The sequence below is a fragment of the Notolepis coatsorum genome (assembly GCF_963971535.1).
Source record: "Notolepis coatsorum genome assembly, chromosome: 1".
In the NCBI taxonomy this organism is placed as follows: domain Eukaryota; kingdom Metazoa; phylum Chordata; class Actinopteri; order Aulopiformes; family Paralepididae; genus Notolepis; species Notolepis coatsorum.
The window spans coordinates 22150908-22176347 of NC_140165.1; the positions used below are offsets into that span (position 1 = coordinate 22150908).

A 25440-nucleotide genomic window follows, 5' to 3' on the forward strand; every position below is an offset into this window, starting at 1 on the left:
GCTCTTAAAGAGCACCTACGGGAGGCTGCAATTCGAAACTGGCCACCGTAAATGCCCAAAACCCCCACCACCTCCTAATAGACAGTCTCCTCCCCACCGCATGTATATATTCCTCTCCCACCCACCCACCCCCTCCTAATGTACAGTCCCCTCCCCTCCCCCCCTACCCAACCCCCCCCCACCTCCAATGTACAGCCCCACCCAACCCCACCCCACCTACCCAACCTCCTCCAATGTACAGTTTCTATGTCAAATGTATGTCAGTATTCCAATGTACAGTGTGTGTCCCCCCTACCCCCCCCCCCCCACCTCCAATGTACAGCCCCACCCCACCTACCCAACCTTCTCCAATGCACAGTTTCTATGTCAAATGTATATACACTCTTTTTCTGGATTTTTTTAGTATCACAAACAGTACTGTATTTGCAAATCTGGTATGTCATAAATGTATAGATGTAGCAGTACTGTCTATCTGTATGTCGTGTGTGTCATATGATGAATTCAAAATGGAGGACCCTGATGGAAACAAGACGAAGGTCTTTCTCAGGTCTGCATCCTCTTAACAATTGTATGTATTGAGCTGTACTGTACTGTACCCATTCTGCAATCTGTTAATAAACGTTTCAATCAATCAATCAATCAATCAATCAATCGTCATCCTTGTCAATTAAATACTAAAACTGACACTGAGGAGTGTGTTCCTTCACCCATGATTGGGCGTACATGTCACATGACCTGGCCAATCAGAGACGCGGAAACACGAACGCGTTGTAGAAAGGCTACAGGCGCCCGGGATGCGTAATTACGAAACCTAGCCGCATTTCTCGGAGACGCTCTCTGATTGGCCGACGCCTGTTTCTACACTGGTTAAGCTTAGGCACTCTTCAAAGTTGGTTAAGGTTAGAGTTTGTCTTAGAGCGTGACGGCAAGTTCTTTCGACGGTTAAGCTTAGGCACTCTTTCAAAGTTGGTTAAGGTTGGAGTTTGTCTTAGAGCATGGCGATAGAACGGCAGGTAGTTTGCAGGCTGTTTGGCGTGGAAATGGGCAAAGACACAGCTCGTCAAGGATTGGGCAAACGCGTCAGTGGCCAATCAGAGAGCGTCCGTCAGTGCCAATCAGAGAGCGTCTCAGAGAAATGCGGCTGGGTTTGGTAATCACGCCGGCGGAGGGGCTTGTCGCGGCTCATGCGCATGCGCGCGCTCGGCCAATCAGAGCGCAAAACGGCAACGCGGAACTGGAACAACGTTGTAGAAGGCATACACGCGTCTGGGACGCGTGAATACCAAACTCAGCCGCATTTCTCAGAGACGCTCTCTGATTGGCCGACGCCTGTTTCTACACTGGTTAAGTTTAGGCACTCTTCGAAGTTGGTGGTTAGAGTTTGTCTTAGAGCGTGACGGCAAGTTCTTTCGACGGTTAAGCTTAGGCACTCTTTCGAAGTTGGTTAAGGTTAGAGTTTGTCTTAGAGCATGGCGATAGAACGCCAGGTAGTTTGCAGGCTGTTTGACGTGGAAATGGGCAAAGACACAGCTCGTCACGCTATTGGGCAAACATGTCAGTGGCCAATCAGAGAGCGTCAGTCAGTGCCAATCAGAGAGCGTCTCCGAGAAATGCGGCTGGGTTTGGTAATCACGCGTCTGGGGACTAGTCCAAGCCACGAAGCCCCGCCCAGACGTTGGGCTTGCGGCTCTGCAGATATACCCTACTCTTTCTGCCAGCTAACTAACGCCAGCTAACGTTGCCTATTCGAAGAAATGGATGCACTAGAAGTTGGTAGGTTGATCTTGCTTTCGGTCGAGAGAACAATATGCAATGCACGCCTGCTTACTGTACGTGATCTTTCTACAATATATGGATCTCGCTTACCCTGCTAACGTTATCTTTCAAACTCATGCTACCGCGGTTACTAGCGACATTTTCGGCTATAAGGCCATTGGCCACGCTATAGGGAACTAATACCAGACAAAGAACTGACACACAATAACTGATTTGGTGGCAGCTTTGCATCTTGCAATTATTTTAAATATGAGAGTGGGTTTCTAGTCCGCTTATAGCTGGTAGACCCAACCTACCTTTTATTTCCAATGTACAGTTTCTAGGTCAAATGTATGTACTCTCTTTTCTGGACTCTTTTTGTATCACAAACAGTACTGTATTTGCACATCTGGTATGTCATAAATGAATAGATGTAGCAGTACTGCCTATCTGTATGTCGTGTAGGTGTATGTCATATATGTTATGATGAATTGAAAATGGGGGACCCTGATGTAAACAAGACGAAAGTCTTTCTCTGGTCTGCACCCCTGGCTTAATTGGATGTATTGAGCTGTACTGTATTGATTGATTGATTGATTGAAAACTTTATTACCAGATTGCAGAATGGGTACAGTACAGTACAGCTCAATACATACAATTGTTAAGGGGATGCAGACCAGAGAAAGACTTTCGTCTTGTTTACATCAGGGTCCCCCATTTTCAATTCATTGTAACATATATGACATACATGACATACAGATAGACAGTACTGCTACATCTATATATTTATGACATACCAGATTTGTAAATATAGTACTGTTTGTGATACAAAGAGAGTCCAGGAAAAAAAAGTATATACATTTGACGTAGAAACTGTACATTGGATTGGGTAGGTGGGGGGGGGGGGACTGTACATTGGAGGTGGTTGGGTGGGGGGGGGGGGGGGGGGGGGGTTGGGTAGGAGTGGGGGGGGGAGTTTGGGTAGGAGGGGTGGGTGGGGGACACTGTACAACTGTACAAACAAAACTGTACATTGGAATATTGACAGGCCATACTTGGTAATGTACTGTACATTGGAGGGGGTTGTGTTAGGACATTTACAGGGGCCAGTTTTGAATTGCAGTCTTCCGTAGGTGTTTTTTGAGAGTGTTTTTGAAAGTGGGTAGTGATTCACATTCCTTTACAGCTTTGGGTAGGGCGTTCCACATTGATGTGGCATAATTGCGAAACGTGTTTAGTCCCTTGTTTGAGCCGAATCTGGGTTTAACATGATTTGTGGATAGTCATTTTACAGCTCATTCAGGATGTCTCTTGTAGAGTTAGATCCATTCATTGCCGACCGGGCGTCTGTCTAGCATATAATCTATTCCGAAGATATCTCTAAATATTCTAGACCTGGGTCATCTACGGCAGGTCTGCTAATAGCTGGTAGACCCAACCTCGACTACGCTCACCCGCATAGTATGAGGATGTTGGGAAAAATACCATAATATGCCAGAAAACAAATGCACATAGTTGGAACCATAGATATAGAACACTAGATGTGACGTGTCATAGTCCTTTCATAATCCTTGTGTTTCCAGTCCACCAATCATGTGTTTTATTCAAAAAAAAAAAAATGTATTCCATTATGTACTTTAATATTTTTTTTAATTACATTTGTTTAATTCAACCAGAATAAGCCTTATGGCAAGCCTCTTTTCATAAGCCTATTATAAACCTCTTCCAAGAGTGTCCTGACCAAGATGGGCAGCAGCGCACCAACTGGGACATACAATAATTGACAGACAATAAGATATTGTCCCATGTGGGCGGCTACGTGGCGTAGTGGGCAAGGCGCTCGCCACAAATGCGGAGACGCTGGGCTCGCCTGTTCGAGCCCAGCGCTCCACATTGCTTTCAGTTTAGCTGGTCGTTCATACTAATACACATTGGCCGTATTAGGGGGTGGGAAACTGATGGGTGGGGATCGGGCGTTGTGGACAGCGACTCCTACAGGTCGGTTGGTGCGCCTGCGCAGTAGAATCAGGAAGTGTCGGGGGCAGCGTGAGCCTCCCACGTGTTACTCCTGAGAGATCGAGCTGTGCAGGTGAAAAGATGCGACTGCTGTTACCTCAAGTACCGGAGGGGACTTGTGCTATGTATGACTTAGTCCACATTGCAGCCAGCTTGTGGGAGGCAAGAAACAGCGTTCGTGACAGGGGAGGGTTGAATTGGATGATACGAAATTGGGATGGGAGAAAAATATAGAAAATGGGAGAAAAAGTGGATAAAAAAAAAAAGGATATTGTCCCACGTGTGTAATCCTATAATCCTATTCTGTTCCTGGTTTCAGCAAGGGCGAAGGCCTTCTGGGCTCGCAGTGATGTGAATCAGGCTTTCGATGAGGTTTGCGAATATCTGCTCTACCTGAGATATGCGATCAAAGACAGCACGGCGACGGACAGAGGTAGTTATTCTGTATGATTGTGCTCTCTACAACACACACACACACACACACACAAACCTGTCTTTTAATTTCTTTCTCTATCTCTTTATGTCTCGCTCTGTTTTAGGGCTTTGTGATGTGGCCAAAAGGTCATATCATCACACAATATTATTATAATATTGTTGATGGTATTTCGTTTTCCAGTACAAATTATAATGTGATATGACGTTATATCTTTATGTCTTTATCTTGTAATATATTTCATTAAACATTTTCTATATTCTAACTTTTTTTTACTACAGCTGCAAATGAATACTTTTTTTATTAACTTAAAAATATACAGTATGTATATTTAACGGAATATCTTAACGGAATGTACATATCTCGTGGACCATACTTTTGCAGGGAATCCGACCCGTGATGATAATACCATTACCTTCATATTCAGTATACTGTACCTCGCTTCTCACACTGCACACTGCATCTGATGCAAAGTGTTAAGAGCGATGCACTGCTCTGTTGTTCTATTAAGTGTTATGAGCGATGCTCTGTTGTAAATGTTATTGTATATTTGTATTCAACTATTTTATCACATATTTGTATTGAACTATTTTATCACACTTTTTACTCTGTCTATTCTATTTACATTTTTTTAGTATTGCCTATTTTTAAACTGAATCAAACCGTACTTTTTTACTGTCTATTCTATTTTATTATTTTTATTACTGAATGAAACCGTAAGCAGAGAGGCCTATTGGGATGTTAGATCCTAATGTGAAAAACTGTGATTTACCTTACCTTGCTACTAGGGCTGGGCGATATAATGATAACGATAATTATTGCGATATATTTTAATAATTGATATCGGGGGGGAAAAACACAGGAAAAAAAGTATATAGATTTTTTATTTTGTTTTTGTTAAACCCAGAGACAGTGGACAGACTTGTCTTTCTTGCCTGCAACTTAAAGTAATGGCTTTGCTTGTCCAAATGACAATACTGACCAAATTGAGATTTATTTTTTTCTTGTCCATTTATTTTGTTTGCTTTCGAATGTAAAATACAGTTTGAAACCGTCTGTACACAGTAGGCTATGTGTGCTAGCAGAGCTAGACTCCAGTCACGAGTCACGGTGCACATGTGCGGTGGTTTGTCCACCAAAAAAGCGCCAAAAGATAGAAAAGAAACTAGCAGAGCCAGAACTGTTCAACTCCCCTGGAGCCACAGCCAGCAGAGAAGCCGCTTTACTTTCGCTTTCAAACCAGCTGCAGCCTGAGAACTGGAGTGTGTGAGGGGATGTAACACTAAAGATGGCGGCAACAACAAAGAATTGCTGCAAAATAAACATACACCTGTTGTTTAAAAAAATATATATATATATTTTGTAATACTTATAACAATATCGCTAATTATCAATATCGCGTGATATGATATTGTTATCGATATCGTTATCGCAATATAATTTTTGGCCATATCGCCCAGCCCTATTTGCTACCTCTCTATCTTTTTTATGCTAGCTTATGCCTCTATTTTTTACTGCTGTGAAGCACTTTGAACTGCAATATCTGTATGAAAAGTGCTATACAAATAAAGTTGTATTATTATTTTATTATAACAGGATTTCCCTCATGTAAAATCTTTTGCACAGTACATTGTACGTACAATCCTGACGGCACTTCTTCCCTCTTCCATTTAGAATATATCCAGGGGATGAATTTAATCAACCTGGTCCACTGTGCTCCGGCGTCCCCGATGCCAACCGCAGACGTTCCCACGGATGCTTTCGTCCGAGTGGTGATTGGCGCAGGTACAGTATACTCTCACGCTGTACTGTAGATACTAACTAATGCACTATGTTTCTCAACAACGCGGTCTCGTCCGGAAACTTAAATAAAGTACTAATCGGCCACAGGAAGAAAGGTATACAATGTATGTTATGTTACAGCCATACGTTATATAATATTATATTATGCTTGTTATATTATATATAATTACATTTTGTATTGCCAAAACAAACACTGTGACCGGTCGAACCAATAATGATTGAGTGCAATATTTATACTCCAACAGGGGGAAAAAACGTTTATTTCTACATACCTTCGTTCCTGTGCAATCCCAGGCTAAAACCCGTCCCGTTTCAAAATAATCCAGTCTCGTTTTCTGGAACGCGAGATATGACGTGTGTTGTGCAGCATGCGCATTCCGTGCGGGTTGCTCGCCTGACAATTATATTATTTCCAGGTCAAAGGTAAACACTACCATATATAGAATGTTTCTATTCACAAAACCACCAAGCTGGGGGGGGGGGGGGGGGTCCCTCGCGGGACTTGTTTTCCGACGCTGGGATCATTACAAAGACATGTTTTATGATGGGGTTCGGTAAAATAGACGTTACCTTTGTCAGCACGTCCACCAAAACCCCGTCCACTCTTGCTTCAAGTGTCTTGGGTCAGAACAGGAACAATAAATATAACATTAGTTACATCCAAACAGCCTGTTTGAAAATACTAGAATCCAACATAGTCTGGTGAAAACGCACCTTATCATCCATAAGTGTGATAGTTTTGTCCTCTTCATAATAATCTCCAATAGTTTGCGGTCGCCATTGCCGGTACCAGTTGCCTCTGGAGTGCTCTCCCGGTGGCGACTATACCACGGAGCGTTGAACAGAATACGCTACCTCCTCTGCCGGTTTGACTATAGCATTTTTATGATTTACCATAAGTGCTGAGTCCAATGTAGTCTGGTGAAAACGCACGTTATCATCCATAAGTGTGATCGTTTTGTCCTCTTCATAATAATCTCCAAAAGTTTGCGATCGCCATTGGTACCCGTCTACCACTGCTGCTGCCTCTCGAGTGCTCTCAACTCCGGCGTGAGAGACCCCCACACTAAACTAGCCCAGTTCAAAAGGTAGGCGATACTGCCTACTGATCGGGATTCGATCGTCATTTATTAGAACATTTTATTACAGCACTATGTTATCAATACACATTTATAAAACAAGGCATATTTAGCCAAAATATGCTGCTAGAACATAAAACAAAATGTATACTTGCCAATGCGCGACCCCACTGTCACCTACCCACGACCCCACTTTGGGTCGTGACCCGTAGTTTGAGAACCGCTGATCTAGTGAGATATCATGAGCAACTCTGGTGTATTCTGTCCATTCTGTACTTTTTAATTTAATTTAAAAAAAAAATTACATTGTAACTTTGACTTCCTTTTCGCCTCTCCGGTTTAGACGTTCCCTCGCTGGAGATGGTGTCGACCCGAGACGTCGACAGTCCCCGGACACCGCTGCCTCCCGAGCAGAGCGAGCCCACCTCCCCTCCCTCGCCGCCGCCCCCGCTCTCCAACGGCTCCGCAGACTCGCTGCTGTCCCCCGCCGCCGTCCACAGAGAGGACCTCATGGCCCCGCTGGTCCCCCTGCAGCGGCTGTACAAGCCCCACGACTGCACTACGGTCAGTGTTCACCTTAGTGTTCACTTCCTGCAGAGATAAATATATCTCTGGTATATATATATATATATATATATATATATATATATATATATGTAAGGGATAATGTATAGCTACGAGGTCATTGTCGCAAAATAATTGACCGACATGGAGTTTAAAATACAGAGGCGCCTCGCCGAGGTGTTTTAAACGTCAGTGAAGGTCAATTATTTTGTGACAATGACCGAGTATAGCTATACATTATCCCGCTTATTACATGGCTAACTTACTAACAATATACCTAATTCATTTTACACCATCGACAAGACGAGATCAAATGCAGGCGCAGTTGTTCTGTGGCTCCGTCCGCTGTCAGCCCAAATAAAGTTATTATTATCGCCGGCAGGTGTGTGGACTGATTGCACTGCTGCAGTGTGTGTCAGTGGGCTTGATTGCGAACAGCTGCGAAAAACAATAATCACCGGTGGTTATCGAAAAATAATTCACAGCTGTCAGGGGCTATTGACCAATCACAATCAAGCATTTCGGCGAATGTTAAAACGCCATGTAATAAATATATATATTATATATATATATACAGCATTATTGTACATGCCATCATCCAGAGTTTTATCGGTTATATGTAGGTATATAAAAAGTATTATATGCAGGTATATTCAGACAGATGTGGATCAAAGCAAAACAATTAAGAAAAACGTTCAACACAAAACAAATGAGCAGAAGCAACGATAAAAAAAATTATAAATACATTTTCATTCAAATTCATCAATAAATAAAAGTGTTGGGGGGGGGGGCAGTACTTTTAATGCGTACCTTTCTAAAAGCTCTGGATGTATTATTATTTATATAAAAAGATTACAACAATGTGGCAACCAAAACGCCTCTCACAGGAAACATGGGATTTTCTCATCACACCGTCTCTATAACACTGATCTCTCCCCCCTCTGCTCTGCCCTGCCCGTGCCCAGGCCTGCCTGCCAAACCTGCCCAAGTCGACCCTCCACTTCTGGGGCCAGAACCCCCTGACGATCCCCCTGCGCTGCAGCTTCCAGCGGCTGTGTGCCGTGGCCCTGACGTCCGAGCCCGACGCCGGGGACTCCGGAGGGGAGGGGGAGGGGGACGACTTTCTGAGCTCCAGGGAGGCGACGGACCGCGACGTCGTTTACAAAACGCCCTGTGGGCTGAGCCTCCGTTGCCACGCCGACGTGATGCATTTCCTTCTGGCCACGGAGAGCTACGCCACCCTGCAGGTGCTTCCGCTAGTCGACCACGCCCCCCTCCAACATTTAAAGGAGTACTTTACTTGTGTTTTTTTCTTCACTTGGCACACATGTTAGCCTATATTAGCCTTCCTCATTGTAACCAAGGGGAAATACTAGCATCATGCTTGCGGCTAGCTGTGCCCCCATGGTTTCAGTGATGAATGCTAATCAAGCTAACTTGCCATTTCTGGGTGAAGAAAAAAAAGAATCAACTGAAATTCTAAATATCAAAGTACTCGAAACTCCGTTGATTATTGCTGAGGTTTCCAAGTAGGATCTAGATTATATGTAGTATAATAGTTTTGCCCGTATTGTTATGTTTTATATATGCAATATATGTATGTATTCCATCAGTATTGTCGTTGTCGTTTAACCGTCGTCATTTTGATCAGATGGACTACTTCACCTTCAACCCCGGCATGAGGCTGGACCCCCCGCGCCTGGCGCGGCCCCGCGTCCCCGAGCGGGACCTGAGCCGCGGGGCCGAGCCCACGCCCGTGGAGGTGTGCCTCGGGGACAACGGGGCCAAGCCGGAGGACTTCCGCTACCGCAAGGACCGCTGGCCGCACGGCTGCTTCCTGAGCCGCGGCCCGACGCTCTTCAAGTCCTGCTGCGACTGCGCCGAGTCGGGCTGCGTGGACGCAGAGAGCTGCGCCTGCATACGTATGACCACCGGGGGGCAGCGCTACTCCGATCAGAGACTGTTCCAGCCTGTACCTGCAGGGTGAGGAGACCCGTTAGTGAGCCATTTAAAGGAACACGCCAACATTTTGGGAAATTAGCTTACTGTCTTCTCCAGAGAGACGAGAAGATGGATACCAGCTTCCTCTCTGTGTGCGTTCAGTAGAAAGCTATCTGGCTGCATGTTAGCCTAGCTTAGCACAATGAATGGAAGCGGATATGACCGGTTAGCCTTCGGGAGAGGTGTTAGTTGGACAATGCCTCGGCTAACCGGTCATATCTGCTTCCATTCATTGTGCTAAGCTAGGCTAACATGGAGCCAGATAGCTTTCTACTGAACGCACAGAGAGGAAACTGGTATCTATCTGGTCTCTCTCTGGAGAAGACGGTAAGGTAATTTCCCAAAATGTTGGTGGGTTCCTTTTAAATCTTAAAAAAAAATTGCTTCTTTTTTTGTGCAATTTATTCAGGGCTTTTAAAAGTGATAAGAATGTAACACCGTTCACTCGAGGTGCCGACCTGCTCGTCTGGAGCAGTTGGGCGTTAGGTGTCTCGCTCGAGGACATTTCGACACGCTGCCAGGATGAGCCGGAATTGAACCGCGAACCTTCCAATTACCGGACGACCGCTCTACCTCTTGAGCCACTGTTGCCGCTAGAGAACCATAGAGAGAGGGCAGAGAGCGGGCAGCCCCTCTCCTCGTTACTATGTGACGTGTGACGTGCTGTCTTTGACCACAGCTATTTGACCCAGATCACTATAGCAACCGCTCAATTGTTGATATTATCCCCCCCCCCCCTAGTTCTCTCTGTTCCACCCAGCTGATAACGGCCCTCTGTCTGCACAGTTTTGGCTGGAGACACACACACATGATGATGATATTATCCTCTTAAAACTCATGTCTATATAGGTTATACTTATAAACCAAATGCAAATCATCGATTTCCTTCAGACGCGACTGCGACACAACTGCAACACAACATGGTTGCAGATGTTGCAGAGGGTGTTGCAGAGGGTGTTGCGAGGATGTTGCGTACCTGTCCCCAAAATCAACCCGAGCGACTGCAACACAACCGTTGCGTTGATGTTGCGTAGCATTGATTGGTTGGTTAGTGAATGGGGGCGGGGCTGTCATATAAAATATTGGTCCCGCAGGCAGGAATACTATCCCAGATAGTTAACGTAATTTATACAAATGGAAGTATTGATTTATTCATCACAAATCATACAAAAAAATATACAGTCAACTGGAATATGTTAGTTCTTTACACATTATGTTGGATTATGTAATTGGTTTGTCATGACAAACCAATAAAAAATTTGCGAATTAACTGGTGGTTATCCTATAACCCTGGTTATATGTACATTTCAACAAAGTGGAGCTGCAGGGGACTTCCATAGCATACGCCTTCAAATCCTCTTACCTTGACGATTAAAAGCCTCCACAATTTAGTAAACAGTATTTCCATGGCTGGTGTTGATATTTTACGAGGCCAGCTTGTGAGAATTCGTTGTAGCCACCCAACTAATGTTAATGCCATTCAGAATTTATTAACATAGCTACAACAACACACATTAACGTTAATATAATTACATGCATCATTGTTTACAATGAACGGGTGGGGCTAATTCAAAGGACTGGACACAAGGGACACGTTAAACAGCAATCAATTAATTTAATACAACAACAGGTAGTTTTGAGCTGCATTTGTGCCTACGACCGCGCCACCGCCACAGGGATATACGGCTTTGTCGAGCTCTCTCTCTCCTGCCGATTAAAATCAGCAGCTCTTCCTCGAGTGCCTGTAGCTGCCTGCATTTGCACAACAGCGTCCATCCCTGCTGCTAGCTAACGTTAAAACTAACCTAAAGTTAGTTGTTCACCAACAATCTCAACATTTGTATTTAGCGTCAGCTCAAAAACACTGAACCGGTAGCAGCAATAATACTTCCAGTCGGGGTTTTCAAAATAAAAGAGCGACGTCTAAAACACCGGAAAAGATGTTTATTTTGTACATACATTTTACATTTATTTGTACAATGTTGCATAGGCTACGCGTGGATGTTGCAGAAGCATAAAGGCAGAGTGTCTGCAACATTGTTGCGCTGTCGATGTTGTGTCGCAGTCTAGTCGCAGTTGCTGTAGCATGTAGAGCCCTTTACTCACCATCCCACAAGCCAGGTTGCGGACCTTCGTGGACAGGGCTTTTAGTGTCGCTGCCCCCACCCTTTGGAACTCCCTCCCCATGGACATCCGAAATGCCAATTCTCTTGTCCACTTTAAAAACCTGCTGATGACCTACCTCTTCACCCAGGCTTATGATCTCTGTCTGATGCTCCTGAGCATCCTATTCATTCTGTTTGTTAAAATTTTTTGTTCTGTTCCATTTTCTCTGTTCTGTTTTTGTATTTTGTTTCTTAGTTTAGGTCACCGTTATCCTCCCCCCTCCCCCTTTTTATTTTAAAGCGCCTTGGGTATGTGAAAGGCTATTATTATTATTATTATTATTATTATTATTATTATTATTATTATTATTATTATTATTATTATTATTATTATTATTATTATTATTATTACACAGCTAGGGGTCCTTTGAGAAGGTTCCAGGGGGTCCCCAGAAAAGGTTGAGCCCAATGACGGAATGTGACCCGTCTAATCACAGGTTTCACTGTCTCCACTGTAGGGCTGACCCCTATTAGTCGATTAGTCGACTAATCGGTCGAAAGGAGCCGTAGTCGACTAGCCAACCTCTTAGTCGAATACAAAAAAAATAAAAATATTTATAATTCTTATTTTAATTTTTTTATCATTTTTTCCAAAAGAAAAGAGGCCTAGAAGCGTGGCTAACGCTAATGGCACGCATACCAGAGGCTAACTGCCTACGAAAACAGGCACAGAGGCACTGAAAGAGGATTTCACCCATCTAATGAACACACTAGACTAGACAAATATCAAGATGTATCCATCAGTGGACCAATTACATGCTTTTGCAGAGAACAAGAAGCCTTCAGTCGACTCCTTCAGACATTAAGCACCCCCCACAGCCCACATGGAATGATACAACATTTTAGAAAAAATATATATATATATTAAAAAGAAATATTACAAATATTATATATTTTTATTTTTTATTTTTTTTATTTAGATGTGCCTATCATCTTTTAATTCAATATGAATACAACTGTGTGTGTGTGTGTGTGTGTGTGTGTGTGTGTGTGTGTGTGTGTGTGTGTGTGTGTGTGTGTGTGTGTGTGTGTGTGTGTGTGTGTGTGTGTGTGTGTGTGTGTGTGTGTGTGTGTGTGTGTGTGTGTGTGTGTGTGTGTGTGTGTGTGTGTGTGTGTGTGTGTGTGTGTGTGTGTGTGTGTGTGTGTGTGTGTGTGTGTGTGTGTGTGTGTGTGTGTGTGTGTGTGTGTGTCTCAGGTTGTACGAGTGTGGTCCGTGGTGCGGCTGTAACCGGGCCAGGTGTCAGAACCGGGTGGTGCAGCGCGGCCTCCGAGTCCGTCTCCAGGTCTTCCAGACAAAGACCAAAGGCTGGGGAGTCCGTTGCCGGGACGACATTGACCAAGGCACGTTCATTTGCACATTTGCAGGTAAGATTTGACATTTTATTAGAAGGATAAGCCCCTTGAGATATGCTATCTCGTTTTCGAGGGGGGCCTTAACATAGGATACAAAACATACAATACAATACAATACATAACAAAACAAAACACAGGACAACAATACACTTATACACTGACAGACGCTCTCCCAAGCTCACCCCCACAATCCACACTGATTCCTTCCAAGAGGATCACCAATATATATACATATGTATTTTTTTTCCCTTATAAAACACATACAAAATTATAATTTGATCTGTAAACAACATGTAAGCCCTAACACAGTAAATCAATCAATAACAGGTGCAAGTAGTCTGTAGATGAGTGAACAAAGATATCTTGAATAACCGGTAAGAAGTGAGAGATCTGAGTGAACTACTGTAGGCAGTTTGTTCCAATCTGCTGGTGCTTTATATTTAAAGGCAAGTCGACCAATAGCTTTGGTGGTTCGAGGTATAGTAAAGAAAGGATGATCCGTGTGTCTTAAATTATAAGTTGAACTATATGGTGTTAAGAACTGCTTTAGATAGGGGGGATAATTAAAGTAAATACATTTGTAAACAAAAAGCAACCAATGGAAATGTCTTCTGAATGGGGGAGAAAGCCAGTTTAACGACTCAAACATAAGACAGTGATGGGTTCTATAAGGGCACCTCAATATAAATCTGCAAACACTATTATAAGTGACATTTAAAGGACGGAGATTTGTTAGTGTGGTGTTCTGATAGACTATGTCTGCGTGGTCCACTATTTGAAGTACCAGCTGTATAATGATTATTTTCCTAACTTGAAGAGAAAAACAGTTAATAGAACGATACAATATTCTCCGGCTACAATTTGTTTTCTTTATCACAGCATCAATATGTGACTTGAAGGTGAGTTGAGAATCAAGCCAAAGACCCAAGTACTTATATTCATCGACATTCTCGAGAGGAGCATCATCTAAAAACTTAATCGACAACTGATTCGATATTTGCAACAGATTTGATCTAGTACCAAACAGCATACTATAGGACTTCTTCTTATTTAATAAAAGTTTGTTAATAGCTAACCATTTCTGAACAGCATCACAATGAAGATGAATCCACCGTTCCTTGAATCACGCTCCATTGTTATCTTGTCACTTCCGGGGGGGGGGGGGTCTTCTAAATCGCCAGTCTGATTTCACGTGTGCACAGCGGGGCCGGGCGATGAATCCAGTTTCAATTTCAATTACGACGTTTGGCTTCCCCCACAATCATGAAGACGAGATAAATCGGCCAGTGCAACGATTATTGTGCCGCATGCCGTGTTGCTCATTTTGTCTTGTGTTGTAAATGCAGCGCACCCTTCCTTCACAGCGGTGCGCTCCGTCACTCCTCCCCTCGAGCCCAAGCCGTCGTTTCAGCTCATTTTGAGAGGGAGGATGGAGCCACGGCTCAATCTAAATAATCGTGTTTTTTTTTTTTGCCAATGTTGTCACATTTCAGCTGTCTTCCCCACCCCCCTCTCTCTCTCCCCTCCCCTTGCCCCGACCAGGACTGGTTCTCAGGACGGGCCAGGGTCCCGACGAGCCCCCGCCCACCAAGCGCCTGCGGGCCGAGCTGTCCTCGGATGACGAGGTGGAGCTGGTGACGGAGTGGCTGGCGCCGCCAGTGGCGGAGTCGGGACGCGGCAAGTGTCTGGAGACACTGGAGCCCTCCCCGCCCACCTCCCCCCCGCTGCACGTCCCAGTCATCCAGAGGCCCGCGGACGCCCCTCAGATCATCCAGGAACGAGGGGAGAGGGTGAGCGGCTCGGCCTGCTTCAATACCAGTCAAAGTAGATGCAGAGTATTTATATAGTAGCATGTGTGGAGGTCATACGGGCAGACTCTAGAGCAGTGTTTCTCAACTGGCGGGTCGCGACCCAAGAGTGGGTCGCGGGGCCATTTTGTAAAAATGTGTGTAAAAAAATATAAATATTTTATTTTATTTTTTAAATATTATTTTTGCACTACCTATCTTTGTGAAAGTGGCTTCTCAGCTCTGGTCCAGCTGAAGACAAAACAGAGGAACAGATTGGACATTGAGCATGACCTCAGAGTTGCTTTGTCCACCATCACCCCAGACTTTGAGACTCTTGTCAGGAGCAAACAACATCCCCAGTTATCCCATTAGTTCCCTGGGATAACTGTCTGCTAAGAAGCATATATTATTTATTATTATTTTATTTCATTGTGTTTTTAGCCCTAGTTGCACTTTTGTTGCAACCCCAGTTTTCCCATTAGTTCCCCCAAACTTACTGTAGGTCTGTTATGTTAAGCTAAGAAGTCTGCTAAGAAGCATAATTATTTATTATTATTATTATTATTATTATTATTATTATTATTATTATTATTATTATTATTATTATTATTATTATTATTATTATTATTATTATTATTATTATTATTATTATTTTATTTCATTGGGGTTTTAGCCCTAGTTGCACTTTTGTTGCAACCCCAGTTATCCCATTAGTTCCCCCAAACTTAGGTCTGTTATGTTAAGCTAAGAAATCTGCTAAGAAGCATATTATTTATTATTATTTTATTTCATTGGGTTTTTAGCCCTAGTTGCACTTTTGTTGCACTTTTTTGTGTTTATTTCATGTTTTTAACAGTGCATGAAAGATCGTGTATTACTGATCATAGTGGTTAAAAGATTTGGGTCGCAACTTAATGACTAAGGAAAATGTTGGGTCCCGAGGCTAGACCCGTTGAGAACCACTGCTCTAGTAGTGAAAAAGGTGATATGATCCAAAATCAAAATCAGGCAGGGGGGGTCCTGAGGGATTCTCCCCCGGAAGAAAATATCAGTGATTTTTTTTTTTTTGTATATGCAAATTAAGCCTTTTGGAGCGTTTTGTGATTTCAGTGTCTGAGTAGACTCTGACTCATCTCTTCAATCTGTTAAGACTTCAGTTGTGGTGAGAGAGAAATTACATCGATTTATATGTTGAGACATTTTTTAATAATAGTTGAATAATTCCACATATAAATATATTAAACACATGTATATTGTTTAATGTTTTCATGATAAGTAAACATTGATATTTGCCTTGCATTCCGTAAAAGACATTGCCCTTGACGTACAGTATTACACTACTGTCCAAAAGCTGTATGTAGTTAGATGTCTCACCAGTAGAGGGCAGCAGAGCTTATCTTCTATGCAGGGGTAGACTGTGCCGCTCTGGCACAAATGCTTACTTCCTGCAGCTCATCACTATATGGCCATGTAGTTATACTGTATATACTGTAGTTATATGGCCACAATGCAGTAAAGTAAAGGCAAAGTGCCGTTTCTGCTGTAAAGCTGCCAGGCTCAGCGTGAAGGTAAAACCTACAACATGCTGGAGATTCACTTCACTCTCATTGCCTACACACAGTACACCCTAGGCTCTGTTACCCATACTGTACGACTCTGAACTCTTTATACCTACCTACTGCTTTCACTGTCTATCCATATACTCTGTATGACAGCATGTACAACAGTGCTGTATATACAGCATATTTACATTTATATCTTATATAATTGATATGTACCCATATTTGTCTGGCTATACCTGCATATAGGCTAACCCCTCTATATACTTGCTTGTACACCTGCACATAACCCATAGCTCTGTATTATTGCATGTACAATAATACTGTATATACCATATATATATATATATATTCTTGCCGCATATATACCTATGCTCACCTGTCTGTACTTATCTGCATATAGTCCTTTACTATATCTATATCTATTCTGTACACATCCTACTCTTACTAGTACGCTGCTGGCCAGTAGTAGTCATACTGTCTTTATTTATTATACTGCAACTCTGTACATACATCTGATTAGCACTACACTTAGTAGTACTCATTTGTATATTTTGCACCCAGTTTAACCACATGTACTGTACATTGTATATTGCTGTTGCACTTTACTTTTACATTTGCACTCTGGTTGGAGTGAAAATGTTGTACTGTACTTGTGCTGTATGATGATGACAATACATTTGAATCTAATCTAATGTAATCTCATCTAATCAATCATCACACGAGTACAAGTGTCTCACTTGGGCATTTTTGCAGATACAGTACTCTGCCCTTTGGCCACAATACCGGTCACTGAACCGAGCAAACCAATAAATAAGTTGTTTTCCCGTCCAAAAAGCTTACCTCTATGGTCCACGTTGGATCCGTTGGACAAGGTGGCTCGGGGGTAGAGGGTGACTCCACTTAAAGCGGACGTCACATAGCAGATGAGGTTAAAGTTCTGAAACTTCATTATGGATTGATTGGATTGATCGCTTCACGTGAATGACCTAGTTGACGCTAAAAATAAGTCACAAGTCTCCCTCTGTAACCTTTCTGATTTTTACAGATTATGAAAGTACAGAATGTAAGCTTTCAAATGATGTGTCATACATCGACTGTGAAAATATTTTTGAAGAAGGTATGCTTATTTTAATCTAAACATAAAACATAAAAAACATAATGTGTTTGGTAGATTATTTCTCTGTTGTAACGATGCTTCTTGGCAATACATTTTATACCGTTGGAAAGCCTGTTTATTTACCTTTTTAAATTGTGCCCTGCCCCATTTGTAAGGAACATGCATTTGTAAGATGAGTGTGTTGTTACATTGTTACAACAGAGAAATAATCTACCAAATACAAATTTCCAAACTTTATGTTTTATGTTTAGTTAAACCTCAAGTCTTGTAGCAGAGAAAACGGAGACAATTCAATCTAAAATTTGACTGCACACCTTGGCAGTCAGGTACTAGGTGTGAACAATAGCTCTTATGTCCATCCCTAATATATATATACATTCACCTTAAACATTCACACACTTTAGACACTTTAAACACTTTTTAAGATTACACCATATTTTATCTATTTATTCTTACAAATTTGCACTCCCTCTTCTACCTCATTTTTGCATTTAGTTTTGTATATTTTGTATAGTGTTTGGTCGTTTACTTTTTTATTTTACTTTCTGTAGTGTACTCAGGCGGCTTGTACAGAACCAAGCATTTCACTATAATGTACATGTACCTTATGTGTGACAAATAAAAAAAATAACTTGAAACTTGAACTAGTTATACACAGAGCTCAATTGGCCTGAGATAGTAACCCATCTTGGTATTGCATATAAAAAAAAACACAATTCAGTGTGTTAAGCTGAATTATAAAGAAATAATCTTTACGAGGTACAGGGATGAGGAAGGGATTTGACATTCACAGGTGTTTACATTTTTATTTTATTTCTTTCATGTTTTACATAATATAATTTTTTTGTTTTGCATATATATTTGTTTTGTAAGGTTTTAAATTAGTACATTCATTTGAGTAGTGGAAAAGGATTAGGATTAAATAAGTGTATACTTCTTCCTACTCCTTTTCGAACATGTAAATTGAGTTGTGTTTTGTTTTTTTGTTTTCTATTTAAAAAAAAATCCATTTCATTGCTATAGATCAATGATTTGTTTTTGTTTTATATTGTTTGTATTTACATGTTCGAAATAAAGATATATAAATAAAAATATCAAATCAGTCTCTATTGGACCTGAAGGGAACTGGAGTTGTAACCCTGCTGTGTGTGTTTCTCAGGTGCAGAGCGTCGTGGTGGGAGGTCCAGATCCAGGTACAGTGGTCCTCTGTTCACCAGCTGACTTTACTTTTCTACATTGCACTGTAGGATTATTGCGTCCTCATTTTTGCTCGTACGTCGTTAGTTGGGTTGTTGTGTTGCACTTTGACACATTTGATTTAATGTTATTGTCTTGGGCAGATTTGTAGGGCATTTTCTTTGCCCCTTGCCCCTGTTTACTTCCTTCACTGGATGGTGTTAAGTTGAATGATACAACAATACCCATTTAAGTATCTTTATCAACTATACATATTAAGAAATTAACATGAAATATACTGTTTCATAAAATGTACAATTTGAGACAAAATATACACGTCACACACATTGAATTTTTTGTATTCTTTAACCCTTTCACTGCCACACTACATACGGTTAACAATCTGTAGTGTGGTAGTGAAAGACGGTTAACCATCTGTAGTGTGGTAGTGAAAGACGGTTAACCGTCTGTAGTGTGGTAGTGAAAGGGTTAACCTTCTGTAGTGTGGCAGTGAAAGGGTTAACCTTCTGTATTGTCGTAGTGAAAGGGTTAAACCTTTGGTAGTGGTAGCAGACCAGGCTGCAGAAATAAATTAGTGGGGGGGCATAAAATGTTCTCGGGGGGGCACAATGGTTTTTCAACACGGGTTCCCTTTTATACGTTTCAGCTGGGACAGCGGCGCTGTGGCTTGCTTGGCGCTGCCCACGGTGCTGAACTAAACAGCAGAGAGGCAATTGAAAAATCTAATTTCTCTCTATCTTAAGAACATTCACTTATACAAAAACAGACTGAACGGATATATATAACAGACCTGCTGGGGCAGCGGACTGAGAGCAGGGGACACAAACAGGCTGGATAAGATGGTCAGGAAGGCCAGTAGCGTGGTTGGGGTGGAGCTGGACTCCCTAGCGAGGGTGGCGGAGAGGAGGAACCTTGCTAAGCTCCAGGCCATCAGGGAAAACCCCTCCCACCCACTATACACAGACTTGGCTGACAGGAGGAGCATGTTATAGGCTCACACTACCTAAATGCAGCACTGAACGGCACAGGAAGTCCTTCATTCCCACAGCCATCAGACTATACAATGCATCACTGTGCCTCACTGCATCACTGAGCACAGAGTGACAGTTACCATCTTCCTGGACTCTTACTTTTTAAACAGCATTGTGCAATATTACACCTACTGTAGACTTCAGTATATTTTTACTGTATTTATTTACTGTATCTTTTATTCTATTTCATTTTATTCTATTCTTAGGCCATTTGTTTTGTTATTCTTATTTGTGACTTGTTCTGTCTAAATGTTTAATGTTGAGTGATTTGCAGTGTCAAATATCCCTCAGGAGAATACATTTCTATTATAATCTATATCTTTGAAAAGTCTCCATTTATTCAACACTTCTGAATTCACTGACAAACTGAACTGAACTGACAAAAATAAGGTGCATAAAAAAGCAAATAAAATTCCTCCACAGGCTACTCACCATCATTAGTAGAACGGCAAGCGGCGTTTGGGGACAGAGTGAAATCTTCTTAAAACACTGCCCCTCCACTCCTTCCTGAACTTTTTTGAAGTCCTTCTCAAATGCCAACTGAATTAAATTGGCCTTGCGTCGATGAAGCATACTAAGGCAATGTTCTGTAAAGAAGTTCTTAAACGAATTCTCACAGAGTGCCGTGCTAGCTTCATTAGTGTTGTTGTTGAGACCAGTGCCCACTAGGGCTGTCCCTGACTAAGGATTTGGATAGTCGCATTTTTTATTTTTTTTACCAGGGTGGGCATAGCCGACTCAGTGGGCGGGCCCGGCCCCCTAATGCCCGCCCATGGCGCCGGGTCTGAGTGGTAGTGAAAGGGTTAAAAGATTTTAACTAACTGACTCACTCATTTGCCCGTGGTTATCTGCTCTGCCCCTTAGTGGTGGCACACGTGCGTTGCACTTTGTGTAAAACGAGTTAGCCACACGCATCTATGACACCGTGTGTCCTTGGTCTCTTCTGGAGCAGACACGGCACCCGACGCGGGAGAGAGCGCGAAGTTGCCGGAGCGGACGATACCGAATTCTGAACCGGTCACCAAGGAAGTGAGCGCCACAACCGAAGCCGACGTGGAGACGAGTCCGAAGATTGTAAAACGGATCGGCACAGAGAGCACATACTATCTGGACGCCACCAAGGAGGGCAACGTGGGAAGATTCATAAATGTAAGTGTTTCAACAGAGCTGCTACTAAGAATTATTTAAGTAATCGAATCATCCGACGCCAGACAATTTCAACATTTTCATTTAAGTTTACTCGCAATTTGTGCCATGATAGGTTTGACCTGTTAGTGACATGACACTGCATACAACCCATATTTCGGGGAAGGTCAGAGAAGAATGTGAAAAGTGACAAGTTCTGCACAAATTACAATCTGTATAGTCATGCCTCCAAGGAGAGTTAAAACCCCCTAAAACTAAAACAAAAAACATGATTTTGAATGGAGATGTTTAATAAAACTATAAACATCATTGTGAAGATCAGATTGTATTTCTTCTCTCAAAGGGAAATTAATCTATTCATACTATTCCATCGCAGACATCTTGGTTGGCAAACAACAGGCGATTGTAATCAGCTAGTAGGTGATTATCATTAAATGACAATCATGGCCAAGGATCTGTGTGGCCCTGCGCTAGGTTGGCGAGATGTATCATGGGAATTGTAGATATTCATTGAGAATAGAAAGAATTACGTTATATACTGTACGTAAATTTCCCGTTATCATCATCTGAAATGGGGTGTGCCATGTTTTGTGTCTCGTCTTCTATTTGTTGTTGACGTTGAACCTCTCTGTCTCTATGTAGCACAGCTGTGAGCCCAACCTCTTTGTTCAGAACATCTTCACTGACTCCCATGACCCCAGCTTCCCTATGATCACCTTCTTCACAAGCGAGTAAGTGGATAGCTAAATGGGGGGAGGGGTAAGTGTCGTCACAGAAAGCTAGAAATGGAATTATGTTGACCATGTTGTTGAAATACTCGCTACATAATAGGGCTTTCGCCTTCTTTATTTTTTTACATTTTATATCGATTCATATTCAGGCGCCTTGTTCTCACCAATACAATTCCTTGTTACAACTTCCTCATAAATGATAGTGTGATCTTGTGAATGCTCAATTTAATATCGTCGATTTTTGTGAATGCTCAAATTAATATCGTAGAGCTTGTGAATGCTCAAGTTAATAGCGTAGAGCGTGTGAATGCTCAAGTTAATATCGTAGAACGTGTGAAATGCTCAAGTTAATATCGTAGAGCGTGTGAATGCTCAAGTTAATATCGTAGAGCGTGTGAATGCTCGTTAATATCGTAGAGCGTGTGAATGCTCAAGTTAATATCGTAGAGCGTGTGAATGCTCAAGTTAATAGCGTAGAGCGTGTGAATGCTCAAGTTAATATCGTAGAGCGTGTGAATGCTCAATTTAATATCGTAGATTTTTGTGAATGCTCAAGTTAATATCGTAGAGCGTGTGAATGCTCAAGTTAATAGCGTAGAGCGTGTGAATGCTCAAGTTAATATCGTAGAGCGTGTGAATGCTCGTTAATATCATAGAGCATGTGAATGCTCAAATTAATATCATAGAGCTTGTGAATGCTCAAGTTAATAGCGTAGAGCGTGTGAATGCTCAAGTTAATATCGTAGAACGTGTGAATGCTCAAGTTAATATCGTAGCGCGTGTGAATGCTCAAGTTAATATCGTAGAGCGTGTGAATGCTCGTTAATATCGTAGAACGTGTGAATGCTCAAATTAATATCGTAGAGCTTGTGAATGCTCAAGTTAATATCGTAGAGCGTGTGAATGCTCAAGTTAATATCGTAGAGCGTGTGAATGCTCAAGTTAATATCGTAGAGCGTGTGAATGCTCAAGTTAATATCGTAGAGCGTGTGAATGCTCAAGTTAATATCGTAGAGCGTGTGAATGCTCAAGTTAATATCGTAGAGCGTGTGAATGCTCAAGTTAATATCGTAGAGCGTGTGAATGCTCAAGTTAATATCGTATAGCGTGTGAATGCTCGTTAATATCATAGACCTTCTTGTGACGTTAACCGCATAATAGGAGGACTCTACAGTGTATAATGAATATGTTTAGGCAACATTTCCTCATATTCACTTTATAAAAGTGTTCGTATTTATTTGTTGCATTACTTTCTCTTTCCGTAGAGCGGTGAGGGCCGGGACCGAGTTGACCTGGAACTACTCTTGTGACCCAGGAAGTCCTCCGGTGCTGGAAGTGCCGTGTGATTGCGCGAGCGACGAGTGCCGAGGGCTGTCGGACAAGAACATGTGTGAACTCTGTGACGTCGGGGTGCCGGACGGGGACAGAACGGGCGTGGTTTTTCCATAGGTTCCATCTGAACCACTTTTTCGGGGGGAACGATCTCACCGATGGGATTAGAATTTTCATTCTAATGATGATGTCGCAATGGCTGCTGACCATTGAAAGCTATAGACTGGTAGAATTTAGAGAAAAAGCTCAACAACGAAAAGGCCAACGTACATCTGAAAGGTTAAAGGAAAACTCCAACATTTTGGGAAATTAGCTTATTTGCCATCTACCCTGGAGTTAGACAAGAAGATACATACCTTTTTCTTCTCTGTGCATGCAGTAGGTGTAGGAAAACGTTGGGAACTAGGCTAATGGAGGAACCTACTTCCAGTGACTGACGCTAAGCTAGGCTAACGGTGCACGTCTTCCTACTCCTACTGCATGCACAGAGAAGAAAAAGGTATGTATCTTAACACTCCAACATTTTGGAAACCCTGGAGTTAGACAAGAAGATGCATACCTTTTTCTTCTCTGTGCATGCAGTAGGAGTAGGAAGACGTTGGGAACTAGGCTAATGGAGGAACCTACTTCCAGTGACTGATGCTAAGCTAGGCTAACGGTGCACGTCTTCCTACTCCTACTGCATGCACAGAGAAGAAAAAAGATATGTATCTTCTTGTCTAACTCCAGGGTAGATGGCAAATAAGCTTTTCCTTTAAATCAACCTTCCAACGTGGCCAGTTAATTCAGTGGGAGTTATAGTTCTGTGCACCTACAGAAGAAGTGGCTTCAGGGAAAGTAGAAAGCAGTGACACAGCATAGTTATTAGAGATATTATCCACTAACGCGGAATGCCGCTGAGCCACGTGTCGTAGAACGTTGATCGGCTCAGCTGACCGACAATAAATCAAAATGACACCATTCACCATCGTAGCCTATAATAACAGGGCCTATCAACCGGTTTTAATAAATTAATTATAAAAAAAAAATATATATATAAAAATAATTATATATATTTTTTTCGACTCTGACATGAAAATCGAATGTGGAGACTGGCACAACTATTCGAAAATTCGAACTCATCCCTAGTATAAACAGTTTTGCGGTTTTATTTTTTTATTTTTTTTACGGACCCAAGATGATTTCCTATCGCAGCCTTTTGCTAATACTGACGGGAAATGAACGTGGGTCCAGCTCTTCCCAAACAATGCAATTCCACCTAAACGGTCTATAACGATGACCTCCTGGGACATTGGAAATCACGTTGATTGTATTAACGCCAGGCTAACTGGCTGAGATGTGGTCACAATGCGTTAAGCCAGACTACCTGCAGAGGACCTCCTTGTCAGTGCATAGTAACTATTGCTTTTTATTTATTTTTTTATTAAAAATTGACACGTGCTGACGGGACATGTCTGCTGTGGTGAAACACGCCAACCTCGTCCTTTTTAATTAAAAAATAATAATACTATGTATTGATGTTGCCCTGAAATACTGACCTGGGATCAGGCATTAGGATTTTTGTAGTCTTGTTATTAACCTGCTGTTTGTACACTGACTGTGACTGACTTGTCAAAATACTCTTATTTTTGTACGACCATGTTGTAAATAAAACCTTTTTCAAAAAGTTAACCGAACCAAGATGTTGAACTTGTCGAGTGTCTGCTCCACTTGACATGATGATGGCAAGGAAGATACCATGAAGATACCACCTTTCCTGGTGTTCACAAATCATGTGTGGTGTTCACAAATCATGTGTGGTGTTCCTGGTGTTCACAAATCATGTGTGGTGTTCACAAATCATGTGTGGTGTTCACAAATCATGTGTGGTGTTCACAAATCATGTGTGGTGTTCACAAATCATGTATGGTGTTCACAAATCATGTGTGGTGTTCACAAATCATGTGTGGTGTTCACAAATCATGTGTGGTGTTCCTGGTGTTCACAAATCATGTGTGGTGTTCACAAATCATGTATGGTGTTCCTGGTGTTCACAAATCATGTATGGTGTTCACAAATCATGTATGGTGTTCCTGGTGTTCACAAATCATGTGTGGTGTTCACAAATCATGTATGGTGTTCACAAATCATGTATGGTGTTCACAAATCATGTGTGGTGTTCCTGGTGTTCACAAATCATGTGTGGTGTTCACAAATCATGTGTGGTGTTCGGGGCGTAGCTGGGGGCGGGTAGATTAGGATGATTCCAAGGGCCCAGCACTGGGGGGGGCCCCAAATTTTTTTTTTTTTTTTTTTTTTTTTTTTTTTAACTAGACATCACTCAGGTGTATTATTGATGCTCTCATTGATACTATGTTTGTTTCTG

The 25440-nt window shown here is 42.1% G+C and overlaps 1 protein-coding gene across 2 annotated transcripts; it reads left to right on the top strand.

Annotated features, from left to right (window-relative positions):
- The first annotated feature begins 1715 nt into the window (after positions 1-1715).
- On the top strand, positions 1716-23607 carry setdb2 (SET domain bifurcated histone lysine methyltransferase 2). Of its 2 annotated transcripts, XM_084333520.1 has the most exons (12): positions 1716-1773; positions 4091-4204; positions 5879-5989; positions 7430-7650; positions 8616-8897; positions 9302-9633; positions 13012-13181; positions 14712-14959; positions 18798-18831; positions 20819-21015; positions 21655-21743; positions 23009-23607. In XM_084333520.1, the coding sequence occupies exons 1-12, from the start codon at positions 1755-1757 to the stop codon at positions 23190-23192; spliced, it is 2001 nt and encodes a 666-aa protein (XP_084189646.1). In that variant the 5' UTR covers positions 1716-1754; the 3' UTR covers positions 23193-23607. The 2 variants fall into 2 exon arrangements, with proteins under 2 accessions (XP_084189646.1, XP_084189647.1); XM_084333521.1 differs by lacking the exon at positions 23009-23607 and having other exon boundaries at positions 21660-21687.
- The last annotated feature ends 1833 nt before the right edge of the window (positions 23608-25440 follow it).

Bases quoted from the DNA above. Each gene is read 5' to 3' on its own strand.
- setdb2 (XM_084333520.1), top strand. The intron at 9,634-13,011 runs GTGAGGAGACCC...TGTGTGTCTCAG, and splicing joins TTCCAGCCTGTACCTGCAGG to GTTGTACGAGTGTGGTCCGT. The intron at 13,182-14,711 runs GTAAGATTTGAC...TGCCCCGACCAG, and splicing joins GTTCATTTGCACATTTGCAG to GACTGGTTCTCAGGACGGGC.